The following is a 14,573-nucleotide window of genomic DNA, read 5'->3' as shown; positions in this document are numbered from 1 at the left end:
AATTGAGGATGAGTTCAATGAACCTGGACCAACATTTCAGAGGTGATAAATGTCCCCAGTAAACACATAAGATGATCAATGTGTGTTTGGAATTTAAAGTACCCAGAGACGAATGTAATATTATAAACAATACATATGATCTGATAAATCAATAAGTTTGATTAGAAAAGATAAGATTTGAAATGTTTATGAGGACATGTTAAAAGTAACATGGTTAATGGATTCCTTTTCCTGATACTCCCACAGGCTCTGTGTGTCAGTGACCATTACCCTATCGAAGTGGATCTGAAGGAAATACCGGTTTAAACATGTCGCACCCAAGATCGTGAGCAACTCTCGATTTGATGCCATCGCCGAGAGCACAGAATGAAAGGGTACAGCTAATAATGGAGCTTTTAAGGGATTAAATTCGTGATTATTCAGCATTTGTGCTTTTCTTGTCCCTTTGCAAATCTTGTGCGGAACATATGATTCTATAAGTGGTTTATTGAATAAGTTTTAAATGGTATTGTCTTGGGGTTAATCAGTAAAGTGATGGGGCACTCTTTTCACAACTTCTTCACATGATGCATACCAGTTCACTGAGCTGTTCTTTTTCTTCTGGTTTCCTTGTTCCTCCTGTACTCTTTATGTAACTCTTCTATCAATGTCTGTTTCCTGCAAATAAAACTCATGAAAACACATGAATGTATTGCGTTTGAATTTGCTTACCTGCTGTTCACTTCAATATGGCTTCATTTCAGGTCTCCTCATAAATGTGTGAAAGCCATGAACAAGAAGAAGAAATCATTTGTGGAGGCATGCCATGTCGTTGTCATTCTTACAGAATAACTTACAGAAAGAAAATAATTTACAGAATCTGCTCCATTTTAGGTGTTTGCAAAAACTCTTGGGTCACATGATATCCTGTACAATTAAAGAGATGTACCCGAAGAAAAGCTGCAATTGGGAACAACATTTAAACAAACATAGTTCAGAATGTCATTCCAAATAATTTCACAAGACAAACGAGGGATGGAGCTCACACAGCTGTGTTATTCCATTAAAGGATGTGTGTCTTGAAAACAGAACTTCATTGTTGATTAAAAAAACTCAAATTGGTAATTGTATATTTGATGATGGGTGAGGAGGTAGAGGGGAAAATTACCACAAATACACGACACACACTACCGCAATCTGACCCAGGAAGGTTTTCCCCAGGACCAAGTAGGAGCCCCAGGAGTCTCAATCCCATCATTCGCTGAGCTGCCTCCCCCTTTTTTTTATGTTGAAGACTTCAATCATGGACGAAATCGTCCTCAACGAGGCCAAGTCTTAAATAAAAGAACTGCATTGATAGAAAAGAAAGGAAAAAGAGAAGAGTCGAAGAATTTTTGAGGAAGTAATAAATCAGTTTTTTGAAAAGGGAAAAGTCATGTGTTTGGGAAGACATGAGAAGGTAAAGAGTTCCAGAGTTTGGCAGTGGAGTGGAGGGAAGAAACAAACATCGTAACGACCCACCCTTGAGATGCCAATGGGCACACAGTAATCATGTGATGTCGTGGCTTGTCCAGTATTCCTTGACCTCGCGAATGGTGGAGGTACACAAGAAGTAAGTTTTATGAGCAGAAACCGATGTAGTATCTGTAGAAAAGAGAAAGAGAGCCTCCTATGTTGCGGAATTTGAGTGTGTCAAGTTATGAGAGAGAAAGAGAGAAAGAGAGAAAGAGAGAAAGAGAGAAAGAGAGAAAGAGAGAAAGAGAGAAAGAGAGAAAGAGAGAAAGAGAGAAAGAGAGAAAGAGAGAAAGAGAGAAAGAGAGAAAGAGAGAGAAAGAGAGAGAGAGAGAGAGAGAGAGAGAGAGAGAGAGAGAGAGAGAGAGAGAGAGAGAGAGAGAGAGAGAGAGAGAGAGAGAGAGAGAGAGAGAGAAATTGAGTTTTTGATACATTAAACTTAACTTGATTACATTTGCCCCACTTGGAGATTTTGTCCAAATCCGAATTTAAAGAGGTGGCTGTGATGAAACGAGATGTAGATCGAGTGAGGGAAGATGGGGCAGATGGGAAAGACATGGAGGAATGTAATGTTGAATCATCAACATATAAGTGCATTTGGTAACGATTGGAAGAAAGAAGGTCATTGATAAAAATAAGGAAGAGTGTTGGAGACAGAATGGAACCCTGAGTTACACATCAGTTGATAGGGAAGGGGATCGATGTTGAACCATCAACAATTACAGAGATAGAGCGGTTGTAGAGGAAGCTCGATACGAGAGAGCAGAGTGAAGGAGGAAAGCCGAAAGAGGGAAGCTTGGATATCAGCCCCCGATGCCAAACTCAATCAAAGGCTTTTGAGATATCAAGACCTACAACAAAGGATTCCCCAAAGTCTCTCAAAGAAGAGGCCCAGACATTCGTATTCATAATGTAAGAAAGGATATCACCTGTAGATCTTGCTTTGTGAAAGCCGTATTGGTGATCGGATAGAAGACTGTGAGGTTCAAGATGCTTGAGAAAATGGAAATTGAGACGACATTCAAAGATTTTGGAAACAGTGGAAGTCAGAGCAAGAGGACGGTATTCGAATGGTTTGAAGGATCACCCTTCTTTAAAATAGGCTGCATTAAGGCATGTTTCCAGGAAAGTAGAAAAGTTTGGGTTTTTAAACAAAAACGAAACAAACGAGCAAGCAGGGTGCAAGCTCTCAAGCAAATTCCTTCATAACACGAGGAGGAATGCCATCTTGCCAATAGGCCTTGCTTGTGTCCAGAGAGAGGAGTATTTTTTTGACTGAATGAAAAGAGATGATTTGGAGGGACATATGATTGGTGGGAGGAAGGGGGTTGACTCAGCCTGTCATCCTTCCGAGGTCGGCGAAATGAGTACCAGTATACTGGGCCGGTGTACATCCCGGTTAAAATAGGTGTACCATATCCCTGTGTTGTCAGAGGCGACCAGGGTTGCGTCAGGAAGGGCATTCGGCGAAAAACATGTGCCAAATCACTATGCGGATGATACGGATGATATGGCTTTTAAAAAAAATGATCCATAGATATCGTGGCTTTCCTTCCAGAACACCCAAATTCCACGTGTTAGTGGTTTGGTTTAGTTTAACGTGTTGACATCTTCTTTTGAGGTATGATACACTCAGTGGTTTCTTTGAGTTAAGTCTTCTATTCAACATCTCTTCTGTTTTAAGGTTAGGAGTATATTCACTAAGATACCAACTCATTTCATCAATTACAAATTTATTCTGATCACCAAAAGCACTACCAACACCAAAAAGTAATCTATTTTCATTATCATTCCTTTGCAGTTGAAATCTAATTTTAAGACCATACAGAACTTTATCATTATCACAAAATCCAAATATACCTTTAAGAGGAACTGCCACAGTAAAACTATTAACTGCTTTTGTATCATCATTATACGCTCCTTTCCTTTGAATACATCCAGGGTCTGTGGTTGTTCCCATTGACACATCAGGAATAAAACCTTCGACAGATCCCTTTCCTATTCTATCACTGAATGAATATAGTGTAAATTTCATCATTTCAGATACAGCAGAGACATAATCAACCATTTTAACTTCTTGTGTTCCAATGTACAAACGAACACTATCAAACATTTTACAGGAGAAATCATTTACAAGTGGAGCATTTGTGTTATTCCCAGTCTTAGTGAATTTAAATTTACACAACAAGAAACTTTCGAATAGATTCAAATAAGTTTTTGATTGTTTATTTCAAAACTTTTTGTACCATTTGCATTCCAGTCTCTTCCAGTTATTGCATTTACCTTGAAATAAACTTTTTTAGTGGAGTTTGAGATGACAATGGTATCATCCAAATCATCGATACTATCAATTGCTTCCATACTTGTATTTATTTACGAAAAAAGATGATAAGACTTTTGAAACCCTGACCCAAGTATGTGAATTATTTTCTGTCGTTCTTGGGGAGACAACTGAGTTTTGCTTTTCTTAATTTATTTTATTGCTTGTAATTTATGAGATTCCTTTTGGGCATCTTTTATGCTCTTCACAGCACCTGCTACATTTCCCGCAGCAGAAGCAGTTGAACCCATTAGGTCTTTATGTTTAAGAATAGTTGAACCGATACCCATTAGAGTATCAATTATCGCATCTCCTCTAAATTGATGTCCGACACCCCTTTGTCTCTGAGGTTTATAGTATCCTCTACCAAGATACATACCTTCACCCTTGTGGTATGGGGAAAGGAACATCCCATCCCCTGTAATTATTTTATATTTTCCCAACTCGTGTTTCCTCACAATAATCATCGTATTTATTTATTGGAAAACTTGACGTAGGTGAATTCTGATGGATATAACTTCTCCATTAAAAGAAATCATACGATTATCTTGGTCGGTTATCCTAAACTTTACTTTGTGTATGGTTTTTCCTGACAGAGGGAGATAAACCAGATTTTTGGGTTCCATATTGAATTTATAACCAATTGGGGTTGAGTATGCGCTGACTGAAAATATTGCATTTGTTTTTATTCCATCATTATAAGCACCATTAATCAAATCACAGAGAATTAATACCGAATTTATTCCTGAGGATATTTGAATGACATTATCACTGTAAAACGTCCCATTAGTTTCAATCTTTTTGGAGGAGAAACCCAATCACTCTCTAAATGAATTAACTGTTGTGAAATCAACCTTGTAGTTATTTTTAAGTTTAATCGTTGATTTTGAAGTATGTTTTTGAATGTCTATCACAATATTTTTTGGTTCATCACCCTGTTCTTTCATAAGGCGAGCAATTTTGGAAGATATTTGAGAAATCTCATATGCTCCGGGTTAGACTGTTATAGTTTTGTGTCCACTTCCCGGATTATAACTGAACTTGTCATTTTTCTCAGTTATATTAAATAAGGTATTATAAGTTTCCATGGGCAATAAAGATGCCTCATATTCTTTTGTTGGGTCAGGTTGTCGTGGGTATGGGAGTACGGTGAATATACTGGTTCTGGCTCACTTTTCCCCATGTAAATGAATGGGGGATTTTCAGCGATTCATATTTTTTTTCCCTAAAAATAAACCCCCTTTTTATCCCAAGGTATATTTATTTGTCTCCCCTTTTAACCTGGAGACACTTTTTTTTTTCAAATAATCCATGCAATAAGATAAAGATTTGTTCAAGTACTAAAGTGGTAATGTGATTTGTTGAAGGTGATTCGAAAGAAATATCTAAAACGTCTAAGCCTCGGGACACTCTTTATCAAATAACCGATGCATATTGTTTAGCTCACTCATTGAACCTATAAAGATTTGTTCATTCTCAAATTCCTTCAATAGTTTAATTTTCTTTGCACAATAATCCCCATCTAAAATATTGAAAAACAAAACATTTGAATCTTTATATTTTTTAAGATACCCCTTTTGTGCCATTACGAAATGATAAACTTCTCTTAATGCTCTTGTTTGACCACCTCCTGAGCCACATATCATTTTGAGATTATAGTAAATTGTTTTTTCATTGTTCAATTGATAACCATCAAGTTTTCAGTCCATTCAAGGATATTCATTTTTTTCTTTACATCCTCTAACTTACTACTTTTTAAATTGATTCGCTTATTTGTTTTATTTACCTTTGTTTTAGTTATTTTTTCAATAAGACTTTTTTGATATTTTTCACATTCATTATGTTTTCCATTTATATTCCAAGACTGAGATTTTCTCCACTCTTTAGTTTGACTAATACTTGGTTTGACCATTTATATATTGCGAAAAAACGCGGCGGTAGCCCTTAAAAAACCCTAACCCATCTTACCATCGTTAAAACACAATCTATTTTATTCATACAATATCGATTTGTTATTCATACAATATCGAACAACCCTAACCCTAACCCTAACCCTAACCCTAACCCTAACCCTAACCCTAACAGCTAACCCTAACCCTAACATACAATAAAACACAATCATACAATATCCATATGGAACACAATCTATTCCATTATCTAAAATAAATCTCTTATCATCAAAGGCTCCTAATGCCTTTTTATTTACTTCTTCACTATATATGTTATGTTTATAACTTCTTATTGTATTCATTTTCCTATATTCTTCTTTCTTATTCATCAAACAATTATAATAATTTCTAAAAGTTATTGATTTCTTTATTACATATTTCTTTATTCCCTTTAACCTCTTATCAATTTGATCACCATACTTATAAGCATATGCCTTTGCTCTCAATCCAATAAACTCACTCATTACTTTTCCACCCAACTCATCCTTAAACTTACCAATAACCTTTTCATTCTTTTTGGAAAATAACTCACTCTTCTTGCTGAAATTACTTGTATCATATACTCCAATATTTTTCTTCATATCTTTATAAACATCATCAGTTTTTATATCTAGGATAAAACTATCAGTGTCCATATACAACAATGAAACATTCTCACCATACTCTTTCTTTAAGTCATTATACAAATAATCATACATCAATATCTTTGATAAATCAAGAACTGCTGTTCCAATATAAATTGGTTTATCCATTACAATACTTTCCTTTTTCATATGAATTGCAGAAAAGTTCTCTGAAAAAACCTCTTCTCTCTCAAAACTTGGTTTATTTATCAATCTCGAAGCTTCTTTCCAAGATGTTGCGAATCTAATGTTTTGCCTGTTTCTAACATTTTCCATAGTCTTTCCAAATACAGCATTATTCATTAATGTATAAAAGTCCCCTTCAAATTTTACTTTTGTATTTGCTCTCATATCTGTATTGAATTGAATATACTTTTTCACCCAAGGACTTTGTTTAAATTTTAAAACTCTATGAATTTTAGCTACTCTCAATCCTTCTCTCAAAAACTGTTTTAAGCTTCTCTGAAGCTTCTTCTAAAAAGAAATTTGAGGATTACATGAAGCACACGACTGAAAAATATAAATATATTGTTGTGAAACAAGATGAGATATTAAGGGATATATTTTTTGTTTTATAAACAATTACATATATAAATGACAACTATTATTGTAAATCTTGTGGGTAAATCTGCTTCTGGAAAAAACTTTCATAAATCAAGGTTCTTGTGTAGTACAAATGAGAATATTGTAAATTTACTTAAAAAACACGCCGTGATACGCATTGCATCAACAACAACTAGAGCAATTAGACCTGGAGAAGTAAAAGGTGAAGATTATCACTATATTTCAGTGGAGGAACATATGCGATTGAGGAATGAAGGTCAAATATTTGAGGAGGTTTCTCTTGGTACAACAAAATATTCACATTGTAAGAGTGAGTTAAGGAAACTAAAATCTGGTGGTCTTGGGATATTAGAAACTAATCCAGAAGGAACGAGACAAATTATTAAACATCTGAGCGGAGTGAAGATTTTATCATTCGGTTTTGATGTTGATGAAGAAACTCAACACAAACGTATGAAAAGCAGAGATGCAAGTATTAGTGAAGAAGAAATTACAACTCGTGTTAATGTTAATAAAGAATTTGATGAAATATCTAAAGAAAAGGATTTATTTGAACACATCTACTTTAATGATGAAGAAAAGGAAAATTTCCCTGTTGATCTTTACAATTCATTAAATTATATTTTACAATAAATAAATGGATGCAAAAGAAAGAGCAAGAAGATTTAAGGAACATCAAGTGTTGGTTTCAAAAGTTGTAAAACAGCAGGAAGACATAAAGAAGAAACGCAGACAGAAACTAACGGGCGAAGAAGCATTTGAAAGAAAACAAGAGAAATTTTTTAAACCACTTTTAAAAACTTCCCAAGAAAAAATGAAAGATGTTTCCACAGTTCCCACAGTAGAATATACTCCCAAAAAACTTCAAATGTTAAAAGATTTTGATCAAATGACGGAGGAAGATTTGGAGCATTTAGGAGAATTAAAGGTATATGATGATGAAGGTTTATTTCAACAACTGGAACAGATTAATCGACCCCCTGATTATATTGTGAATGCTCTTCAAAACAATGAATATTCAGCGGATTCAAAAAGGAAAGCAGGACTCATTCCAACAGAACAACCAGCAATATTTCATCTTGTTCAAGAAAAGGTATTGATATTTAATGATGAATTAAGGTTCTTGGGTTCTGCTCAACCCCCTGTTAAACTAACTCCGAGATTAATGTTTCTTCTCACAAAAGATGGAAGACAAGGTTCAACTGTGAGGGATGAATCAAAGTATATTGATAAACCATTGGATATGAAAAATAATGATGATAGAGTATATATTGATCTGCTGAACACTCTAAATTATAGGGTTAGTATTTCTAGTAAAAGTAGGAAAAATGAGAAGGAGAAACACATTATTCAAGCTTTAAGTATCCTTGGTTCAGGTATTAGTTTTCTTCCAAATGACCCATCACAATTAGTGAATAGACTGTTATTGTTGTTAGGTAGTAAGAAGGCTGGAAATAACAATTGTTTTCATGAAGCATCAGCCATTTTCGACCAGTTGATGACCATGAAAATAATTAATAAATCTCAATATAAAGACATTTCATCTCATATTAAATAAGATGAGAAGCACAATCCTGAGTTTTAATTTCACAACAAGCGACCACACATCTTCATTCACATACCCACTACAACTTGACCCAACAAAAGAATATGAGGCATCTTTATTGTCCATGGAAACTTATAATACCTTATTTAATATAACTGATAAAAATGACAAGTTTAGTTATAATCCCGGAAGTGGATACAAAACGATAACAGTCTCACCCGGAGCATATGAGATTTCTCAAATATCTTCCGAAATTGCTCGTCTTATGAAAGAACAGGGTGATGAACCAAAAAATATTGTTATAGACATTCAAAAACATACTTCAAAATCAACGATTAAAGTTAAAAATAACTACAAGGTTGATTTCACAATTGATAATTCATTTAGAGAGTTATTGGGTTTCTCCTCAAAAAAGATTGAAACGAATGGGACTTTTACAGTGATAATGTCATTCAAATATCCTCAGGAATAAATTCGGTGTTAATTCACTGTGATTTGATTGATGGTGCTTATTATGATGGAAAAAAACAAATGCAATATTTTCATTCAGCGCATACTCAACCCCAATTGGTTATAAATTCAATATGGAACCCAAAAATTTGGTTTATCTCCCTGTGTCAGGAAAATCCATACACAGAGTAAATTTTAGGATAAACGACCAAGATAATCGTATGATTTCTTTAAATGGAGAAGTTATATCCATCAGAATTCACCTACGTGAAGTTTTCCAATAAATAAATACGATGGTTATTGTGAGGAAACACGAGTTGGGAAAATATAAAATAATTACAGGGGATGGGATGTTCCTTTCCCCATACAACAAGGGTGAAGGTATGTATTTTGGTAGAGGATACTATAAACCTAAGAGACAAAGGGGTGTTGGACATCAATTTAGAGGAGATGGGATAATTGATACTCTTATGGGTATTGGTTCAACTATTCTTAAACATAAAGATCGAATTGGTTCAACTGCTTCTGCTGTGGGAAATGTAGCAGGTGCTGTAAAGAGCATAAAAGATGCCCAGAAGGAATCTCATAAATTACAAGCAATAAAAGAAATTAAGAAAGGCAAAACTCAGTTGTCCCCCCAAGAACGACAGAAAATAATTCAAATACTTGGATCAGGGTTTCAAAAGTTTTAACATCTTTTTTTCCTAAATAAATACAAGTATGGAAGCAATTGATAGTATCTATGATTTGGATGATACTATTATTATCTCAAACTCCACTAAAAAAGAAGATTACTTCAAGGTAAATGCAATAACTGGAACAGACTGGAATACGAATGGTACAAAAAGTTTTGAAATAAATAATCAACAAACCTATTTGAATCTCTCCAAAAGTTTCTTGTGTAAATTTAAATTCACTAAAGCTGGGAATAACACAAACGCTACACTTGTAAATGATTTCTTATGGAAAATGTTTGATAGTGTGCGTTTGTATATTGGAACACAAGAAGTTGAAGCGGTTGATTATGTCTCTGCTGTATCTGAAATGATGAAATTTACACTCTATACATTCAGTGATAGAATGGGAAAGGGGTCTGTCGAAGGTTTTATTCCTGATATGTCAACGGGAACAAACACAGACCCTGGATATACTCAAAAGAAAAGAATGTATAATGATGATACAAAAGCAGTAAATAGTTTTACTGTGGCAGTTCCTCTTAAAGGTATATTTGGATTTTGTGATCATGATAAAGTTCTGTATGGTCTTAAAATTAGATTTCAACTACAAAGGAATGATAATGAAAATCGATTGCTTTTTGGTGTTGGTAATGCTTTTGGTGATCAGAATAAATTTGTAATTGAGGAGATGAGTTGGTATATCAGTGAATATACTCCTAATCTTAAAACAGAAGAGATGTTGAATCGAAGACTTAACTCAAAGAAACCACTCAGTGTATCATACCTCAAAAGAAGATGTCAACACGTTAAACTCAACCAAACTACTTACATGTGGAATTTGGGTGTTCTGGAAGGAAAGCCACGATATCTGTGGATCATTTTTAAAAAGCCAGATGGTGATACTGCGACTGATAAGAATAATGCATTGAGTGATAATGCTAAGGTGAAACAACTTCGCGTTTCTCTAGATGGAACATTTTATCCACGAGATAGATTGGAAATTAATTGGGAAAAAATGATTTTGCTGAAGCATACAAGTCTTACCAAAAGGTGTGTGAAAGTAATGGAAATAAAGAACCTATTTTGGATATGACAGCATTTAAAAGTTTGTATACAATCTATGCGTTTGACCTGAGCGCTCAAAAGGAAACTATAAAGTCTAATCGAGTGGATACTTCCCTATACATTGAAAGAGGAGAGAGTGAAGAAGTTGATACATATTGTTTGCTTTTGGAAGAAACAGAATTGCAGATTAATACAGATAATGGTGTGATGATTAGTCTCACATAATCTTTTGTTAAATAAATGAGTGGCAAAGTACCAACTGGGGTATATGTTAATCAAATCAATCTTCATAAACTATCATCTTGTGTTCAAAATCAAAAGCCTTGTATGATTAACGTTAATACAATTCAGAGAAAAAAGGCAGTAAGAATTGATGTTTTGCTCACAAGAGAACAGGTTAAAATCTTGAATGACACTGGCTCACTTAAAATTAAAATGACAAAACCAATGTTGAAAAAATATTCAATAAGAGAGACGATTGGAGGATTTCTCCCATTTCTAATTCCTTTATTTGCTGGTTTAAGTGCGGTTGGAGCATGGATGGGTGGTATTTCAACAGCGGTGAAAACTGCCAACAAAAGGAAGGCTCAACTCCAGGCTCAAAAAGAATTGGAAACAGATAACAAAGAGTTGGAGAAACAAATTAGTGGAAGTGGTGTAATTGTAGATTTTGCTGAAAAACTTGAAGGTCTGCCTGATAAAGCGAGATTGTTAGTTGGAGATATGCTTTCTTCTATAGCACAAGCAGGTGTAAAATTAACGAAAAGAGGTAATGGATTATATCTTTCTAATAAATAAATGAGCATTGATGAGTGGTTTAAAGAATTTGGAAAGAATACAACATCAAATTTACAACTTGTCAAATATTGTAAGAAATTAAAAATTCATAATGAGGATATTTGTATGAGAGATGAATTAACAAATGTGCCGAAACATACAAAGAATATTATTATGAACTTAGAAGATAATAATGGGAAAGGTTCTCATTGGGTTTGTCTTTTTAATAGTCAAGACAAATATTATTTTGATCGTTTTGGTTTTCCACCACCTGTTGAAGTCATAAAATTCTTACAGAATGGTGTTTATCAAACATTTCAAGTCCAAGAATTAAATTCCAAGTGTTGTGGTCAATTATGTCTATATGTGTTATTTCAACTCAACAAAAATAAAAAAATTTATGATATTATTTTTAATCTAATATAAATGACTTATGTTGGTAAAGATGGTTCTATCTTTGGTGTATCTCAAGAACTGGATATTGATTTATCAAATTATTACACAAAGGCACAGGCTGAACGACATAAATATAATATAACCAAAAATATTAACATGAAAAATGCTTATAAATTAAAAAATTATCCAAGCCCGACTGACGCGAATGACTTGGTGAGATTAAGGGATTTATCACAATATATATCCTTAAATAAAACGGCCGTGTATTCCAAAGATACAGAAGTGTTGATATTATCTCCAGGTCATACAGAATTCACAGTTCGAATTAAAATAAATTTTTTATAAAGAAGGGCGTATCGTTTGTATGAGAATAGAACAATGGGGGTATGATATGAATGATTTAGGGTATAATTGGTCATTTAAAATTAACCTCGAAGACCTGGAACAATTAAATCAGTCTCGTAAGGAAGAATATTATCCACTTGGTATCGAGAATGAGTTTTGTGGGGCCACGATTAGTAAACAACAAATAAAAGAATTTAATAAGGGTAAATATAATAATGGTTTTGCCCTTGTTTATATCATGAAAACAGAAAAAACAGGATTATATATAATAAGTAAGGAAATACAAAATGATTTAACTATGGGAAGATGGGGAGGTGTTTCTTGCCATAATATTATTCTAACATATATTTCTAATACATAAATGCCAGAAAGAATGCCTCAAGAAAATTATCATTTCTGTGTCCAAGCATACCTTCAAGAAAAGGGTATTCGGTATTTTAATAAATATGTTCTACAACATAAGAATGAGGTGTTTTCAATAAAAGATTGGCATTATGCTGATGTTGATAAACCGACAACTTTAGATTTAATGAAAATGTTAAATAATGAAAAAATTATAAAGTTAAGAAAGGGTAAGGCTCTTTTAGAAATTCAAAAGAAATTTTATTGGTTTCCTGTTGCAAAAAAAAATTATTTTTGATACAGGAATAACAAGAAATCCTGATGAATATATGTATGATATTCTATGGGGTGTAAGCGATTCAACGATAATAAGGGATAAGGAAGGAGTTGAAGAAGAGAGGGAAGAGGAGGAAAAGGAGAAGAGAGAGAAGGAGGAGAGGGAGAAGAAAGAGAAGGAGGAAAAGGAGAAGAGAGAGAAGGAGGAGAGGGAGAAGAAAGAGAAGGAGGAGAGAGAGAAGGAGAGGGAGAAGGAGAGGGAGGAAAGAGCGAGACAAAATAAATGTCAAAATATGGAAACCAGTGAGATTAAAAAAAGATTGGTGGTATTAAAGAAAATAACTCAAGTAGGAAAACAAAGAATTGACAAGTCTATTTGCAATACTTTCGGCAAGAATATTGACATGGACAAGATATTCATTTTAATTCAAGTTTTTCATTTTTATTTTTTTTCTTAAATAAATGGAGGAGAGAGTGAAGGCATTTCTCAGGATTCTTTATGTTTTAAAAATTAAGATTCAAATGTGCATGTTGGAAACTAAAAAGGTTTTTGCACTCTGCAGGAATTTTTCACATAAATAAATGAGTTATTGTCTCAAATGTAAAAAGAAAACTAATACTAAAAATATTTCATATATTAAAAGTAAAAATAACAGGGTTATACAAAAAGGTATATGTTCGGTGTGTGGTTCAAAAAAAAATCAATTTATCTCCAAACACAAACGAGGAGGAGATATACAAAAGTTTTTATCAGTAAGTAAATTTACAACTACTGGAATACCAGGGGAATTACATCTTCCAGGGTATTCTTTCTGTGGTCCAGGCACAAACTTGGATAAAAGATTAGATGAGGCAGACAATCCTAAATCCTGGAGTAAACCAATCAATAGAGTTGATGAAGTGTGCATGAGACACGATATTGATTATGGGAATACCACAACGTTGGAAGAAAAGCATGAAGCCGATAGAGAAATGTTGTATAATTTGTCTCTGATACAAAATCCAACCTTGAGAGAAAAAGTTGATCGGTTCATTGTGAAGAAGATGATCAGTGCTAAATTGAAACTTGGACTTGGAAATTCAAAAAACTTATAGGCTCGACTGATGTCATTAAGACTGAAGAGCAATTAGCTGATGAATTACATAAACCAATATTCACAAAGTTTCAGAGAAGGAAAGTTTATTCCAAGGAAGTGGATTATATCTGGTCTGCTGATTTGATTGAACTCAATAATGATAAGGGGTACAAGTATGCTTTAACCGTTATTGATTTGAGGAGTAGATACGCATGGGTTGTACCATTAAAAAACAAAACAGGTAATACTCTTATGTTAGCCTTTCAACAGATATTTAATAAAAGTAAGAGAAAACCTAAAAAATTGTGGACTGATGAGGGTAGAGAGTTTTATAACAAGACATTTATGAATTTTCCAAAAAAATAACAGTATTACATTATACAGTACCTTTAATGAAGGGAAGGCAGTTGTTGTTGAACGTTTTATTCGTACCTTAAAATAGAGATTATATAAAAAATTCACACAACTCGGTTCACAACAATGGTCATCTTTTATTCAGGATATTGTGGATAAGTATAATGACACGATTCACACGTCAACAAATATGAAACCATCAGAAACATTTACAAAATGAAAATATGAAAAAGAGATTAATGTCAGAAAACCTAAGTTCAAAGTTGGTGATATCGTATGAATATATAGGTGGAAATCTCATTTTGAAAAGGGTTTTTCTAAA

General features: G+C 33.7%; 1 protein-coding gene across 1 annotated transcript in view; it reads left to right on the top strand.

Annotated features, from left to right (window-relative positions):
- The window catches only part of LOC147014968 (deoxyribonuclease gamma-like), a 41,224-nt gene extending 40,421 nt beyond the window's left edge, over nt 1-803 (top strand). The window contains exon 8 of the mRNA XM_085849231.1: nt 247-803. Coding sequence (XP_085705357.1) covers nt 247-306 — 60 coding nt within the window. The 3' untranslated portion in view covers nt 307-803. The remainder of the gene's footprint in view (nt 1-246) is intronic.
- Nucleotides 804-14,573: the final 13,770 nt, after the last annotated feature.

Source organism: Eptatretus burgeri, chromosome 12 (genome assembly GCF_056783735.1).
Source record: "Eptatretus burgeri isolate ZD-2024b chromosome 12, Ebu_testis_v1, whole genome shotgun sequence".
NCBI classification, from domain to species: Eukaryota; Metazoa; Chordata; class Myxini; order Myxiniformes; family Myxinidae; genus Eptatretus; species Eptatretus burgeri.
The sequence above is the reverse complement of the archived record's forward strand: the minus strand, read 5'-3'. Positions and strand labels throughout refer to the sequence as shown.